The sequence below is a fragment of the Mesocricetus auratus genome, unplaced genomic scaffold (assembly GCF_017639785.1).
Source record: "Mesocricetus auratus isolate SY011 unplaced genomic scaffold, BCM_Maur_2.0 Super-Scaffold_100691, whole genome shotgun sequence".
NCBI classification, from domain to species: domain Eukaryota; kingdom Metazoa; phylum Chordata; class Mammalia; order Rodentia; family Cricetidae; genus Mesocricetus; species Mesocricetus auratus.
In genome coordinates this window covers 55423389-55441255 of record NW_024429267.1, presented here as the reverse complement: position 1 = coordinate 55441255, position 17867 = coordinate 55423389, and the positions used below count along the sequence as shown (strand labels likewise).

The window sequence follows — 17867 nt, the reverse complement described above, 5'->3', positions numbered from 1 at the left end:
TCCAAAGCATCATGGATCACCTCTCTTCGTGAGTACAAAGAGGAGTGACAGCCACAGTCATTAGGCAGGAGGCTGGCGACAATTACTCCCATTGACTTCAGAGAGGACTAAGGTCCCTAGAGGGCCCAGGGAGCTAAAAACAGGATTAGGAAATAGAATACTGGGGACATTCCCACGTGGAGTCCCCTGGAAGGAGATCAACCCTCCCGGAGAGTCATCCTGTATAGCCCCTGGCAACCTGCTTCTCTCCCCCACCCCCATAAGTCCTCCACCTGTGAGCTGAGGAAGAGGGGACTGGCCCCAGCATGTGGTCACGCCCTTGAGGTGTGTGTAGCCAGTGGTGTGCGAACACCCCACCTGCCTTGTGTGGAAGAAACACATGGAGCTCCTGGGCCAAAACTGAGCCAGGCTGGGGAGTTAGCTGGATAGATGAAAACGCTTGCTGTGTGAGCATGAGGGCCTAAGTTCAGTCCCCAGAAACCATTTTCCAGAAAAGTGGAGCGTGTGCACACTTGTAATCCCAGTGCTGGGGAGGTGGACCCAGGAGGACCTGACCCTTGGCGCCTGCTCAGTGAGACCCAAGCCAGCGGCAGACCCTGTCTCAAAGAACAAATGAGATGGCATGTGAGGTTGACCCCTGCCTTCCACGTGCAGGGGTGCACAAACGTGCACACGCCAACACACGCAAACACAACTGGGCATGCGCCCATGTGCACACCATGCTCTGCTCAGCACAGGGGACATTTTTGTCACCGTTTTTCTGTTATGTCATTCAGGAAGGGAGGGAGGCCACCTGAGGATTGTCTAGCTGGCTCCAGGCTTTGCCTCTCTTCCTTCCCGTTGTGTCACTGATCCTCCTGTCCCTAGAAACGAATCTCTCCATTCAGGAACAGCTAAGAAAGCCCGTGCTCAGAGAGGAGAAATGAATCACCAAGGATCACACAGCGATTTAACACAGTTTCTTTTACCACCACGGCCTAATGAAGGTTTTACAGAGTGAGTGATTTTGTAAGATCAAGAGGTCGACTGACTTTTTGAAGGAGCAAAGAGTAGGAGTTGGAGGTAGGAGAGCCCTCAAGTTTCCCCAATGATGTGGCAATAACCCTGCTGGAGACTTCAGACGGGGGCTGCCCAGTTAACAGCCTAGTCACCCTCTACGCTGTCCCCAAGGCTCTTAGTGATTCTCTAGTATCATTAAAGGCAATGGAATTATTTTTGAAGACACTAAATAAATAATAAGAAGGAACAATGAAGTTATGATTGCAACAGGATGCTGCTTCCTGAACCTTCAAGTATGTGCTCTAGGCAGAGGGGGAAAAGGCCCTGGGGAAATGGAGGGAGAAATTCAGTTTCCAACAACACACCACAGAGCCTGCAGCATTTTCCAATTCGTCCAGGCTGAATTACAATGGGACATTAATTGAGTTGCTCCTCTCCCCTGTGAGGGTAAAATCAGTTCCTCCTGCCTTGTCCAGTCATTATGAGGAAGGCTCTCTGGGTGTCACAAGCAGCCCAAAATCTCGAAGTGGGAGCCGAGTGGGAGATATGGGCGAAGAAATGGATCCTATATCAACTGCAGGACACAGACATGACTCAAAGTGAAAAGATATCTTGCCTCACATAGCACAACGTGGGACTAGAGAGACGGCTCAGCAGTTAAGAGCGCTTGCTCTTCCAGAGGACCTGTGTCCAATTCCCAGGACCCATGTCGGCAACTCACAACTGCCTGTGACTATAGCTCCAGAGGATTGCACATACTCCTCTGGCACCTGCACACACGTGTGTGTGCACACACAAAATGAATCTTTCTTTTAAATAGCACAATAACAAAAAAAATCAAAATGTCCAACTAAACAGTTACATATAAAACCTAGAATGTCTGATAAACGGTTTTCACCTACAGACTCTAAAGCTAAGCAAGCCACTGTAATTCTGGCATGTACGCATGTGTGTGTTCCTGTTTGGACGCACGTTTACACACCGGCATACATGTGAGACTGTGGTAGCCAGGTGGCAACCTCTGGCAGTACTCTTCAAGAGCTATCCACTTTTGTTTTTTGAGTTGTGGCCCCTCACCAATTAGGCTAGGAGTCCCCACACCGCCCCACTGCTAAGATGACAAGTCCAAACAACCACAATCTGCTTTTCACGATCACGCTTGCCAGCCAGGCACTTTATAGACCAAGAATCTCCCTGCAACTGTAACTCTAGAACATGAAGCAACCAAGGAAACCCGGACTTTAAGAGTCCAAAGAGACCGTCTTGCCTGACACAGTTTAGCCTTATAAATCTGACACAATAGCAACTATGTGCAAATGTTACACCTTTTAAAGCACTCCAAGGCTCTTTATGGCTGGGATTCTAAAGACACTTCCCAGAGAGGCATCACCATGCCTCCCTCAACCTTCCAAATTGTGGGGGTTCTCCCTATGCTGAGTGTTGAGATCCTGGCACTACGCTGACCCCGTCCCCTGACAACTAGCTCAAAAAGGACCCTGCACTTCAGGGCTATGGCGTGTGTTACCGTGGCTGCCTAAGGACTCTGTATGCATGGACCAGTTTTCCCTTTTAATAAAGTGCCGCCCACCTGTTCTCTCTTTTTCCGTTTCCCTCCGGGTCAGCCAACTCCTACCCCTCCCTTCACTCCCTTTCCCAACAAGCTCCACGTGGGTTGGGTTGAGTTTTGTGGTCTGTGTTTCATTGCTGGAAGCTGCAGCAAAACACCAACACTGGGAGCTGAGGTTTCTGAGATGGCTCCATCCTGGCCCAGGCTAATGTCCTACAGGGCAGAATCGTCACCGGCGTTTCAGCCTCGACTAGCAGGAAGAGCTGTTTGGAGGTCAGACACCATCTCTCCAAGCTGGCACTGTCCCCTCCAGGGCTGAAGGCCTGGGACACACCGGCAACAGCTTAGACATTTCTAAACTTGCCAGGTCTTGGCCTGCCTGCTCTGGAGGCTCCAGAGTAGGGATGAATGTGGAGGCCTTGCCTGGACCCCACTACTCAGAAATCCCCGCTAGGGGACAACAGCATCCTGGCCTCCGGAAACCTCCATGACACTGCCATAAACTCTCTCACTGTGGAGTAGGACTGTGTATTTGCTCTGGCCTCCTGCCACATCCTTACCATACACACCTGGGGGCAATGGTCGCCTTTACTCTGTTCTAGGAGGCCTCAGCTTCCATGTCACGGGGATCTACAGCCTTCCAGATGCCCCCCAGCGTCTCTGCCCAACTACACTCGACTGTGCTGTTTCCTGGTCATGTACTTACCCTAGACTAGAGAGTAGGCAGAAAGCACAAGGGCCAGGCATGCTTGCTTCTCCTGCCACCAAGGCTGAACTCTGTAATCTCTGGACTCCCTGGCTTTCTCAACCACCCTTCCCACATCCAACCAGGTAGGCTCCCAGAATGCCATTCGGCACCACTTGAAAAGGCTTTGTGCTCCTAGTATGGGGCATCACAGGATCTAGAGCCGATGCTGCCACCAACCCAGAGGCCTAAGATATAAAAGGGTATTAAAATAAGGCGAAGAACTGCCGGGCGGTGGTGGCGTCGGTGGCGCACGCCTTTAATCCCAGCACACGGAGGCAGAGGCAGGCGGATCTCCAGAGAGAGTTCCAGGACAGCCAGGGCTACACAGAGAAACCCTGTCTCAAAACACCAAAATAAAATAAAAGAAGATAAAAAGGAAGAAGGAAAAAGAGGAGAAAGATCCACAGCACAGCTTTTTCCTGGGTTTTCCACACTGGTTCTACCTTGGGAGTCTGTGTTCTTTGTAGTGTAGGCCTCAGGAGGAGCAGGACAGACAGACCATCCATCATTTTAATCCATGTCCACCCTTGCGACCTTCACTGACTATCTCTAAAGATCTGAGAGCAGTTAGTCACGCAGCCACAGAAGGGACAACCCACTCCCAAATCCACGGTGATGGGAAGTCGTCGTGCCTGTGCTCGCGGCCTCCGGGCAAAACAAAGCCCTCCGAAGCAGATGTGAGCACGCACCTGTCTCGGGGCTCAGCGGCATCAAGCCATGGGGCCCTGGACTCCCACTACTAGGCCCAGATGCCCACTCCTTTCCAGTAAAGCAAAACAAGGAACAACTCATGGGGGCCAAGGACACAGTTCAGTTGGAGGAAAGGGTTTTATTTCATCCTACAGCTGACGGCCCTTCACTGAGGGAGTCTGAGGCAGGGGCATAAGGCAGGAGCTGAAGCAGAAGGCACGGAGGAGCGCTGCCCACTGGCTTGTTTCTCCTGGCTTGCTCAGGGTCCGCCTCCTAGAGCCCAGGACACCCGCCCAGGGGTGGTACTACTCACAGTGGGCTGGACCCGTCTCCATCCATCAGCAACCAAGAAAATGCCCCAGACTCGTCCACAGGACAATCTGATAGATGCCATACCTCAGCTGAGAGTATTTCTTCCTAATGATGTCAGGTCTGTGCTAACTGGACAAACACTAACTATGATAACTCACAAATAAGACAAAGGTGAGCTTCCCATCTTTATAAGTCTGGCTAATTTCACTCAGTTGATGATTTCGGGCTCCATCCACTGTGTTAAGTGACAGAATTTCACTTTCTAATAGCCCAACTAATACATGTGTATATATACATGCATATGTAAATATCATAGTAGCATGTATGCATATATATGTATATAAAACTTTCTGTATGTATTCTTTTGATGGCCGTCCAGTCTTGGCTCTTTGAATAGTACTACAATGAACATGGATATGCAGAAGTCCCTGTGGAATGATGACTTCATGTATATAGCTAGGAACAAGCTAGCCTGCTCATATGATAGTTCTATTTTTTAGAGTTTGCAAAGATAGTGTGCAGGCGTGTGTGTGTGTGTGTGCGGATGCCCTTGTCCATGTACTCACACACGGAAGTCAAAGGTTTGGTCAAAGGTGTGGTCTTCAATCACTTTCCACCTTTTGACAAGACCTCTAGATGAACTCAGAGATCACGGATACGGCCAGCATGGCTGGCGAGTGAACCCCTAGCATGGCTGCCTATCTCTGTCCCCCATCCCAGCATTGGGGTTACACACGCACCTCACACCTGGTCTTTACGTGGGTACTTAGGATCTGAAGTCAGCCCCGGCTCGCACAGCAAGCCCACTAGCCAGAGAGCCATCTCCTGCTCAAAGTCAGTCTTCTTAACACACTGATTCAAGTCACTCCCAGTTGTTCTGAACTCGAACGTAAAGCATCAGGGAAAATGGCTTTCTAGCCTTAAGTTATTTCCAAACATCACCAAGGAGTGACAGGTCTCCTGAAATACGACAGGGATTTAGGAGTCCACGCTTATCAGTGGTCAGTGGTCAGTTCTTTAGTAATGAAATGAGCATTTACCTCGCCCAAAGAAGAGGAGACAAACTACCTTCCATTCTGAGGGACTTCCGTGTAAATGGGAAATAAAGAATAACGCTATAAATAGCAAGGTCAGAGCGGAAGAGGGAGAAACTTATGTAAACAATTCCTGAGGAGGCTGTGGCAAGCCCCGAGAGCTGACTGCGTAAGGCGATTAAGCAAGAAGAGATTTGAAGAGGAGAAAAGAGCTATCGAGAATATTTAGTAGTCTTGACATTTTGCATTCAGTCACTTTGCTGATCAGGGCGCCACTGTTCACAGTCAGTGGTTTACCCAAAGCCACGCGGCTCACAGATAGCCTCGGACAGTGGCGAAGGGTGGGGCTGCTGACCTCTCACCTCTTCCTGCCGCCATCTTTCACCTTGCTCCTCCAAAGGAAGAGTTGCCATCGCAGACAATGGGGTGGTTAAAATGTGGCACATGCCTACAATGGAAGATTATTCTGCCTTGAGATGCAAAGAAATTATGTTGATACAGTCTATGACACAGAATATACCCAGAGGCCACTGGGCTAAATGAGGTTAGTAAATCACACGCTTGTCTGCGTATTGGATGATTCCACTCATATGGGGAATCCAGAGTCAGCAAACTCATGGGGAAAGTGGGCTGCTGGCTGCCAAGGGCTGAGGAAGAGAGAGATGGGGAGTTACTGTTGACTGGGGACAGTTTCAGATGGGAACCATGGAAGAGTTCTGGAGAGAGGTTTGGGGACAGTTGCCAAGTGTGGATGGGATTAAGGCACACTCCAAAAATGGCTACAGTGTTAATTGTTTTCATATACTTTTGACAATAAAAAATTACAAGGAAAGGAGCCGGAGAGATGGCTCAGCTGCTAATAGGTTACTGACTGCTCTTGCAGAGGACTAGGATTAGATTTCCCGTTCCAGGGAATCCAACGCCCCCTTCTGGCCATCAGAAGCACTGCACTCATAAGCACATAACTAACCTACAGACACACATGCACACAATAAAAAATAACTACAAAAATAATTTTAACTACAAAAAATAGAATTTTTTAACCCATTAGCAGCTGCTTCCACTCAGGATCTAGCAAGCAAGAATCTGCCTCCTCCCTCTCCAGAAGCATCACCAAGAAGGCTGTATAACAACGCGTGTGTGTGTGTGTGTGTGTGTGTGTGTGTGTGTGTGCGCGCATGTGTGCACCCATGCGCGTTCAGCTTGGTACACAGTGGGTTATGTTTCCTCCATCCAGGAAAAGCAGCCCTGGGCACGAGACAGTCACATTTCAGTGAGCGCTCCAGCTGAGAACTGAATAGAATCCAACATTGTGACTGATAAGAACACACTTATGAGAACAAACAGTGATGGACAGCTGAACTATCAAAACTAAATGTCGCCGAGTCTGTCTGCCCTCCGTAACTGCGGGACTTGCCTCTAGATTACATCTAATATAAAAACAAAAACAAAATAAAACATGAAGCTGGATCCTAAAACCTGTAGTACAGTGTCCTGAAAAGTCATCAGCTTCATAACATAAACACTGGAGATCTTTCCTTGTGACAGTTCAAGGTCCCCACTGATCACAAAGAAACTAACATGTCAACAGAAAAGGGTCACATGGTAAACTCATGCGGCACTGAGAAGGCCAGCGACTCTCCCTGCACTCAATGTATCCTTAATAAGACCTTCATCAACTTCCCCTGAGCCTCTGTTTTCTCACCGCTGCAACCCGGCTATGAACCGTGACCCCAGCCAGGCGGGGTAACACATGCCTGCAGTTGTAGCACCCAGGAGACCAGCATGGGTTCAAAGCCAGCCTCACTACACAATGATCTCCAGGGCAATCAGGGCTTACATGGTAGGACTCAGTCTCATAAAACTACAACAAGAAAAATGCTGACCCCAAAATCACAAATCCTATCCTATCCCAACTCCCGGCACTTGATGGATATTAAACAATTACCGGGTAAATCCAGTCTGGGTGCATCCCAGAGAACATTTCTCAAGACACTTAGCCACACAGACAGACATTTTTAGGACAGACTCGGAAAATGTGGACACCTGTAACGTTAGAAGATGTACTTTAAAAAGTCAGCCTGTGCAATGTGTGCAAACTTATTTGGTGTATAGAATCCATTTTTGCCCCAAAGGTCTTGGCTCCAAGAAGAAACTTAGAATCCTTGAATCCTAGGCCCACTTACAGAGACCTCTGACCTCCTTACAGCCCTGACGGGCCTGCAGAGCCACTCCTATTTCTTGTGTCCTGTGTGTGTGTGTGTGTGTGTGTGTGTGTGTGTGTGTGTGTGTGTGTGTGTGTACATTTATGTGTGGAGCATGTGAGGTGTTAACATCAGGGGTCTTCTTCAGGCACTCCTCACCTAACCCTGAGACTGACCCCTCACTGAACCTGTAACTCTCCAGATCACCTAGGCTGGCTGCCCAGTGAGCAGTGAGCCCCAGGGTCCTCCTGCCTTTGTCCCTCCAGAGTCGGCATGCATGTGTGCACTTTGAAACCAGCTTTCTTTAAATGTAGGTTCCAGGGGGCTGAGTGGGGCTCTCAGGTCTGTGCAGCAAGCACTTTACCAACAGCGCCGTCTCTGCAGCCCCAGGACCCTCTTCTTACCTGGACAGAGTGCAGAGAAGCTGCCTCTCAGGAAAGCATAGAGCCCTGTATACAGCAGAGCTCATTACTTAATAAAAATGGATGGGGCTTCTTCTTGAATTTTTAAATGGATGGGCTTAGCCCTTCACAATTCCCTCTAAAACAAAAGAAAAACCCACCCAAACCTCAACCGCTTTTGATTTGTAAATGGATCCTGATTGATTTTTATGTCCTGTGGGGTCCTGGCCTTCAGCATTAAGAGGAGAAAAGCGAATGCCTTCACAATCGAATGCCTGGGTCTGGCTCTTTCGCTGGGAGTGACCACTGCCATCAGAAATGCACGTGAGAAATAAAAGACCAGCTGCTCAGGGAAGGCACAGCGCTGCAGAAAGCTTTAAAAACCAACTTGAAAGCACCATAAAATGTGATCAATTCAGACCCCTCCAAATTCAAACTTAAGAGCACTTGCACACATCAGACCCCTTACAGCAATCGGGGCAGAGAGCTTAACCAAGAGATTGCACAAATGAGATCCTCAAAGCCAGTTAAGGAAACACACTCCAGGCATGGTGGCACATGCCTGTAATTCCAACAACTGAGAGGCCGAGGCAGGAGGACTGAGAATTCAGACCACAGTGGGGCCAGAATCCACCAACGCGTCAGGGCTCTTCAGATCACTTCAGTGGGACCCTTAGTTATCAGTTCGCTGAAGAATCATCCATTGAACGCCTGAGAATATTACATCACTGGAAAGTTAGCCAGAAAACTCTCATTTGTTGAGCTCGGAGCTGTGTTAGGCACCAATCTCCCCAGTTTACAGGAGAGGACACAGAAACTTCAAGCTTGTGCAATGTCACCTAGCTGGAAAGGAGGAACAGACACTTTTCAGTCATGTGACTGTTTGGTGGCACCACATCTTGAAATACAGTTGGTACCACCATTGCTGCTAACCATCCTTCTTTAAAACAAAACGAATTATATTTGCTTGTTTACCTGTTCATTTATTTGTGGGGCAGGCACACGTGCACACGTGTGGGGAGGTCAAAGGGCAACTTTCGGGCATCAGCTCTCTCCGTCCACCCATGTGGGGCCTGGTGTTCAAACAACTCAGGTGGCCGGGCTTGGCCGCGAGCGCCTTCAGCAGCTGAACATCTCGCTGGCCCTCGCTGGCACCTCAGATCAGTGAACCCCCTCTGCTAATTTTGCCAGGCTGCTCTCAGATCACCCCAGACTCATGAGATGTTTCCCATCACAATAAAAAGATGGGCTGTCTGCAGTCTCCTGCTGACTCTGGCATCTTGCCTCGGTGAGTTCAAGGATAAAGGATGAAAGAAGGGTCTGTATTTGATTTTATCACATGTACTGACTTAAGTTTTGGGAGGCTTAAAATACCCTGGTGTGATGGCTAGAGATGTAGTTAGGGGGATCTGATACCTCTGACCTCCAGCCTCCAGGGCACGTGGGCGTGCACATGTGCAGGAGCCCCCCCCCCCCACACACACGATTAAACATCCTGGTGTATTTAACAGTCACTAATGTTCAATAGTGCTCTCTTTATTTTTCTGGTGGTCTCCCCAAGTCACCCCCCCTTTGTTTTTATCTTCTCCCACACTCTGACAGAGACAGCATATGGGCACAATGATACTGTCCTTGTGCAAGACTAATGTAAACTTAGTGTGTTGCCGAAGGGATGCGCTGTGAGTTTATCTTACTTTATGCCCTACTCTTTTTATTTCCAATTCCTTCTGTATTTCCCGGTTCCAGCAGGATATTTTGGTAGCCTCTCCCATCCAACAGGAAGCACCTGAGAAGCCATGAGAAAAATGTCCTGTGCTAAAACCAAGACCTGAGGGACAGGAGAGATGGCGCACACACACACACACACACACACACACACACACACTTAAAAATAAAATCTCTCTCCTTTTTTTGTTTATTTTTGTTTCTTGAGACGGGGTTTCTCTGTGTAGCCCTGGCTGCCCTGGAACTCATTCTGTAGACCAGACTGGCCTCAAACTCAGAGATCTACCTGCCTCTGCCTCCCCAGTGCTAGGATTAAGGACATGTGCCACCACCTCTCTGCAATAAATTCTTTTTTGAACAAACAAAAGTAGCTCAAGACAGTTTGGAAAGGTGACCCACTCTCAGAGACTTCACCAAACTAACCTTCCAATCTTCCTGAGATTGCACGGTGGGCCCTGGGGAAGCCCTATGCGGAGCCACCGCTACAGACCAACAGGTAGGTTTGCTGAGCACGGTCCTCTGAGCTTTCTCGTGAGCTCCCTATAGCAGCCCACAGAGGAATGGGGGCATGCCAGCATCCACTCCCTCTGCAGAGCAGGCTGGAGCTTTAACTATGCCAAGGAGGAGGCCATGTGGCACACTAGTCCCCATCAAGGAGGAGGTCGTGTGGCACACTAGCCTCCATCAAGCCTGCCACAGCTGCGACTACATTCTGTCAGCGCCATACAGAAAGTGAACCTGGAAGGAAGCAGGAGCTTCTCCAGCCCCTGCCCTGTGCTGGCTGCCATGACTTACAGTAGGGTTCCTCTGCCCCTCACTTCCCTGACTTACACAGACTGTAAACCTTAAGCAGACTTCAATTTCTTCAATAATACAGTGAAATAACCCTGCCTCGATGCCTCCTTGAGCTTGAATGCAGCTCAAGCCCTTGGGGAGAGGTACCCAACAGAATGTGTGTAGGTTGGGAGTCCAGTCCTACACGGCAGCAATACTCAAACAGGGCATTTCCTGTGTTCTCTCCTGCAAGAGGAAGATTTCTGTTTTGAATCCAAGTTTTTAATAATCGTAAAAAAGTAAGTTTACTTATGACATTTCCAAGCATGTAATTCTTCATATGTATGTGCATGTGCGTGTATACATATCAAGACCCATATGTGGGTATACACACGTTCATGTGCATATTATGTGAGAGTGCATTCATGTCAAGATCCAAGATTAGCATCAGGAATTACCCTCAGGGGCTCTTCTGCCTTATCCATTGATGAAAGGACTCTCAGTGCCTCTTCCTGCTATATGGGGACCTAAACTCTGGTCCTTGTGCGTGGGTGGCAAGCATTTTAACCAGTGAGCCTCTTCTCCACGCCTCCTGCATGCCCTAATGCACACCTTTCTCGTACCCCCCATTACCCTCCCATGCCCCTCCCCAGTCCCAAGGCTCTCTTTAGCGCCTCACATACTCCCTTCTTCCTATTCTACTCCCATGCCCCATTGCCCTCTCTTCCGGGACTGTGGCTCTTGTCTATCTGATGCCTGTCAGGCACGCAACGAAGCTAAATGGACTCTATTCCTGAACCGCAAGTCAGCCACCTTACAGTGAGCAGCAAACGCGGCTTGGGTAAGCCTAGCTCAACGGCATTGGACAAGCATATTAGCATATGTGATGCGCTCAGCATGCACCACGTTAGTGGGTGTGTTCCAGACACTGCTCTAAGAAATCAGAAGTATTGATCACTTGAGCCAGATATGGAACTTAAATGCTCATCAGGAGTCACCGAGTTCACGAGAGGGAGCAGTAGGGGTAGGACTCAGTCACTGGCCCTTGGGGTCCTGAGCTTTGTTCCAGCCACCGTGAATCAGCAAATGAAAACTCCAGCTTGCATAACCGTGCTTATCTCTCCGGACCTTGATACACCTAGCAAGCTGGTCTGGATGGCATCTGGAAGGCCCTGTTAGACACTAAACGCTTCCATTGTCCTTGACCATAATGTGATCCCCCCACCTGGAGCGGGGAGCTTGCGTCACTGAGATTTTCCACATTAAGAGAAAAGAATGGCTGTTTTGGGAGCCCGAGTTGGCTTCGTTTAGACCACAGAACAGGGAAGTAGAGGTCTCCAAAACCAACAGCACAGGCGAGGGCCCTCTCACTGCGGCCCGCCCCCCCCCCAGCAGCCCAGTCTTCCAGAGAGATCTGAGCATCGCCTGCCCTCTCTTCTTACAGGTCCGAGGACACAGCACCATTGTCCAGTCCTCACTTTCCTAAGCAGCTGCCCTCCGTCCCGGGACTCCTGCACCAGCCCCGCCCCTTAATGCTTTCTTTGCCAAAGTACAAATTAGAATGTGTGTCAGTCCTAAAGGAAGAGAGTCAGGTGGTGGGAGCAAAACCATCTTGCTAATATCTTCCCTGGCTCCATCTGATCACCGTGGAGTCGAGAACTAATCAAAGTGGAGGACTCCGAGTTCCCGGCCTGACCCCTGCCTCCGTTAGCTACCTCTGCATAACAACTGTGATTCCTCACAAACGCTGACTTCTCACTCGTGGAGCTACACATGAGCTAGAGCTCAGCTGACATGGTGGCCTCTGACTGCAAACTGAGTTTGGGGTCCGTTCCATGCGTTTGGTTTTTAGGACCAGTGAGCTGTGCGGCATACAGGAAGTGCTGAGATGGATGAGTGGGCACCTAATGTCCAGGGCATGGTGCTCATGTGCCCCACCTTGGACTGGAGACATGATTTTGATTTTCACTTAGTTTTTATTAGTTTGTTCGTTCGTTCAGTTGAGACAGGGATCATGTGCCCTGGCTGGCCTGGAGGATAAAACTCCTAGGACTTCAGGCGCGCTAGGCAATCAATCCATCTACCAGCTGAGCTTTGCCCCTGGCGACATCGCCACCGTCTGTAAGACGGCTGTTGTCTTTCATTAGGGCAATACGGAGGCAAACAGAGTTCCGTCTTCCCAGCTGACCTGACCCAGCCAGAGCCAGCCAGAAGCTGAGGGCAGAGAAGGAAGACAGCTTTGAACACGGTCCATCCTCAGGCCAGAAGAGGCCAATGCCCCGTGCCATGTCCCTGCTGGCCTTTCTGTGGAGAGCAGCTCAAAGAACACCCTGCTTGGGCTGTCTGAGTTCCAAATAGTGCCCTGGGGTCCCCCTCATGGGACAAAAGTGATTTACAATGTCCAGACAGTGTCAGGACTCTCTTGATGGCCACAAGTGCAAAACCCAAGAGAGCCCAGAGAAGCACGAGGCAGTGCGGACCCAGGACAGCGAGAACACTAACAGAAACCAAAGGGCCTTGCACTTAGAGAGGCAGCTGGCTCGGCTCACCAGATCCGGGCTAGGAAAGGAGGTGCGAGCCACCAGGACACATCTAGGAGGCGTGTGAGCCACCAGGACACATCTAGAGCTCAGGCTCAACTGGTGACCAATGACTAAGCTTTGCATGAGCATTTGCAGTTCTTTTTTTTTGGTTTTTTTTTTTGGTTTTTCGAGACAGGGTTTCTCTGTGTAGCTTTGGAGGCTGTCCTAGAACTATCTCTGTAGACCAGGCTGGCTTCGAACTCACAGAGATCCGCTTGCCTCTGTCTCCCAAGTGCTGGGATTAAAGGCGTGTGCCACCAACGCCCGGCAAGCATTTGCAGTTCTAAGCAGGGCACCGCAGAAGACCCCAACCACCCCCCGTGCTCTCACATCCTGTGCAGCTCTGGTCTCAGAACAGCAGATGGAATGGACCCGAACGGAACCTGCATGCAGAGCCCACTGAGTTCTGCTGACCCCAGCCCACGTGGCGTTGCGCAAGTGAAAAAACCACCCACGTTTAAGCATTGTTGGGAATGAAAAATGTGTTGTTACACAGCGATAACTGACTGGCACCGAGTGTTTCTCAGACCCAACGGCTGTGCCTCTGCCCAGTCCCAGGACACTCGGCGACAGTCAGAAGTAGGGTGTCATGAGGTGACTGAGTAAGCGGGACTGGGTGGTCAACTCCTGCCACACTGTTGCTTTGTGGGTACTGAATCGTCTTTCTCCAGCCCAGACCATTCAGGACTTGTGTGGAAGTCCAGTGACCGTCCTGGCTGTGGACCGACTTTTGACATTTCTGGTAAGGAAACTCAGGCCCCAAAAAGCACAGTAAGTTCCCCAAGACCCTACGATGACCGTCAGAGCCCAGGGGAAGCACTGGATCGCTTGGCTAAAGCTTGTCCCTGGGATTTCGTAAAGAGCTCCATGGGCTGCGTGGCAGGAACAGGCAGGGCTAGAATGGGGCCTGGACCACTGTCCCCTTTGTAGTTGCCTCTTCCCTGGACATGACTTTGATGCCAGAATCAGTCTGGAGACAAAGAGCCCTGCTCTCAGGTGTGGAGAGCCGGGGAAAGGCTAAGGGGGTGGTGTGGAGGGAGAGGGCCGGGGGCTGTTGAGGTTACCCAGTTAAGGGGGCACCGGGGAGAACTGACCCCCCACTTACCTTCGTAACAGGGGATCAGCACCTTGCCTTTGGCCTGGAGGTTGGACGGGATGAGGTAGCAGAATCCATGGGGCAGGATGTGGTCAGTTTCATAGTAGATGTTCTTCCAGCGATGGGCACAGGCCTACAGGGACAGAGAGAGAGTAAGAAGAGAACGTTCACACCAAGGCATCAGGAAAAGAGAATGAAGGAGATCCAGCTCCCGGGAGGCCACTGGGAGGTGAGGGACAGTAAGTCCAAGATGATGATGATGATGAGGAGGAGGAGGAGGAGGAGGAGGAGGACGACTTTCGTAGCTGGAAGTGAGCATCGGGATGGAAGGAAAGAAGCCAGTGGAGTCTGGGAGTGGGAGAAGTGAGGTTTCTAGGCAGAGGGCAGAGAGCGGTACAGCGCCCTCCACACTGAGCACAAGAGGAAGACCTTTCCAGAAACAGGAGCATTGGGATAGGTTGGGAGGTTCCGGGGGAAGAAAGGTGAGGAGGGAGGGTCTAAAGAGGAGGTGAGAGGGAGCCAGGCCCCAGAGGTGACTGGGAGGATGGATTTTATGGACAGTGTCTGCTGAGTTCAGTGGATGCAGCTTCTGCGGGTGCCCGGTGTGACCCAGATCACAGTTTGGAACTTTCCCTCAACTGCCGCAGGCACGGAGACTGCAGATAGACGGACAGTAGCCCTGGGAGAGATACTGATGGCCTGGGCTGGAAAAGAAAGAAGGGGTGAAGAGAGCTAACCGAAGAGAAGAGGACAAGATGATGAGACACTTTGATTTTTACCTGCAGAGACACTCAGCATGCACTTCCTTAACTGGAAGCAGATGTTTGCTGCTGGTCTGTCTGTTTGTTTGTTTGTTGTTGTTGTTGTTTTGTTTTGTGTTTTTTTTTAACTCTTCACTCTTTTGCTCTTTGGAAGCCCACAACCCAATTCCCAAATAAATTACATGGAGTCTTTTCTTTCTTATGAATGCCTGGCCTTAGCGAGGCTTATTTCTGGCCAGCTTTTCTTAACTTAAATTACCCCGTCTACCTTTTGCCTCTGGGCTTTCGTCTTTATCCTAGATACCTTTCTTTACTTCTTCCTCTGTGGCTGGGTGGCCGGCTGCCTGCCAGCCCCGCCTTCCCTTTCCCCTGGCTAGCTATTGGCCGTTCAGCCCTTTACTAGACCCATCAAGTGTTTCAGTCAGGCAATGGAACAGTTTCACAGAGTTAAACAAACGCAGCAGGAAAGAATGCAGCACATCTTTGCATCACTAAACAAATGTTCCACCGCATAGACAAATGTAATTAAACGTCTTAAATTAATACTTCATAAAGCTGGTCCATCTACTGAAGAGATTTAGTGCCCAGCAACACACATCTCAAAGGAACCCTTAAGAGCTTTGGTGAGTGCACACCACTGTGTCCCCAGACCCTTAGTAAAGATGGCTCCCCAGTGCCAGGGGGTGGATGCTTTCACAGACTGGTCCGAGGGAGCGCTGTGGGGTGAAGACCTAAGACAAGAAGGGAGTGGCAGTGGGGAGCAGAGGGGAGATTCGGGGTGGAGGGTAGATGAACAGGAGTGTGTATGAATAAGGAGAACCTTAGGGATAGGTGGCCCTCAGCCAGCTTCTGAGGAGACACTGAGGCTGACCAGTTTCTATTAAGAGAACAGAGCCACCAGCCAGAGCAGAGACCTGGCTCATCCCACCCTGCAGAACGTGCTCCCGGCTTTGTGCTGAGATGTGATCTCTGGTCCCTGTGTGGCAAGAGATTCTCCATGGGAAAGGGGGAATTCACAGCCCAGCCGGCTCCTTCTTCCTGGTGAGAACCACTTACACTGGTATCGGCTCACCTTGTTCTGGACAATGGATATATTTTCTTAAAATAATGAACTTTAAAATAATCAGAGATTCTAGTGTCTTGTGGTGTGTGTGTGTGTGTGTGTGTGTGTGTGTGTGTGTGTGTGTGTGTGTGTGTGTGTACAAACCAGACCTCAACCTCAAGTTTCATTCCTCTAGACATCTTCTATCTAGTTTTTTTGGGACAGTGACTTCATTTTCATCTGGAACTCACCAGTTCAGCCTGGGCACTGGCTGGCCACCAAATCCCAGGGAATCCGCCTGACTCAACCTCCTCAGTGCTGTGATTACAGCCATTTCTACCAGGCCGGCTTTTTATAAGGCTGCTGAGGGTTGCACTCAGATCCCTGGGCTAACCCGGCAGGCACTTCATGGTCTGAGCGGCCTCCCCAGGCAGTGTGCTTCCTTTATACACTGGTTCAGCGAGTCTGGTCAGCCTTTGCCGTCTGCCATCCCAGGAGGAGATGACAGAACCCTCACTTTAATTTGATTTTTGTGGTGGTTTGAATGAGAATGGCCACAAAAGACTCACATATTTGAATGCTTAGTCACTAGGGAGTGGAACTGCTTGAGAAGGATTGGAAGGATCAGAAGGTGTGGCCTTGTTGGAGGAAGTGTGTCACTGGGGGAAGGCTTTGAGGTTTCAAAAGCCCATACCAAGCCAGAGTCTGTCTGTCTGTCTGTCTGTCTGTCTGTAGCTCTCAGCTGCCGCTCCAGCACCTGCCTGCGGCCATGCTTTCCTCCATGACTAAACCTCTGAAACTGTAAGCAAGCCCCAACTAAATGCTTGTTGTAAATAAGAGTTGACTTGGTCATGGTGTTTCTTCCCAGTCATAGAACAGTGACTAAGATGATTTCTTAAATTCTTAGAACCATGTTGCTATCCTGTGAGAACGATGGTGAGTCAGGGCTTTGCCGTGTGTGGAGGTCAGAGGACAACTTCCTGTAGCCGGTTGTCTCCTCCTATCTTTATGTGGCTCCAGGGATGGAACTCAGGTGGCCAGGTTGGCATGGCAAGCACGTTCACCCACGGAAACAGCTCACTGGTCCAGAACTCTCGTTTCCTTTATGGGAGCGCTGAGCAGCAGACTGGTTGAGTAACACAATGAGAGCCCAGGACAGGACTGGAGCGCGTGGTCCCAGAGTCTCATTTCCCTATAACACCTTTTCCACCCTATGATTCCTGGTTCCTGCCTGAGACACAGGGACATCGGATGTTCTTGTAGCCCTTCCCATGAGGCCCTAGCTCCTAGCTGGAATCAGACACCCAAAGCCTCCCGGTGCTGGCTCTTCCCGACTCATGGCATGCCGAGGCCACTGCCGTCTCTGCTCTTCCTCCCTCCAACCAAGCTGCCCCCAGGGCCCTGACAGACAAGCCACTCTTTCCTTGTGACACACCCAGTATGGCACTGGAGATCTGAGCATGCCCACACGACGGAACAATGGGCTGTTACTCCTACTTCACACTGCCGTCTTTCCTGCCCGTGGGATACCTGCCTCATGCAAAAAACAAACAAGCAAAACAAAAACCAAAAGGCCCCACACATTTCTCATTTCTCAGAAGATGATGGAAACAGCATGCAGTGAGAAACAGGAACGATCATGAGGATAATTACCCCACACTTCCACATAGAGACATCCCTGCGTGTGTGTGTGTGTGTGTGTGAGAGAGAGAGAGAGAGAGAGAGAGAGAGAGAGAGAGAGAGAGAGGGAGAGAGAGAGAGAGAGAGCACGTGTGCATGTACTCACATGCATCTACAGTCATGCATGGTCATATAGTTTTTGACATGGGTGATGGGGATTAGAACTCGGGTCCTGTCGCTTTTAGAGCAGGGTATCCTTATTTATCTCTCCAGGCTCCACATACTTTGAATCATCTTTACACTTTTAATAAT

General features: G+C 50.0%; 1 protein-coding gene across 2 annotated transcripts in view; it reads right to left on the bottom strand.

The window, feature by feature from the left end:
• Itga9 (integrin subunit alpha 9) overlaps positions 1-17867 on the bottom strand; it is a 296388-nt gene that overhangs the window by 254138 nt on the left and 24383 nt on the right. For both annotated transcript variants that reach the window (XM_040739731.1, XM_040739730.1), the window contains exon 4: positions 14142-14265. In XM_040739731.1, coding sequence (XP_040595665.1) covers positions 14142-14265 — 124 coding nt within the window. The remainder of the gene's footprint in view (positions 1-14141; positions 14266-17867) is intronic.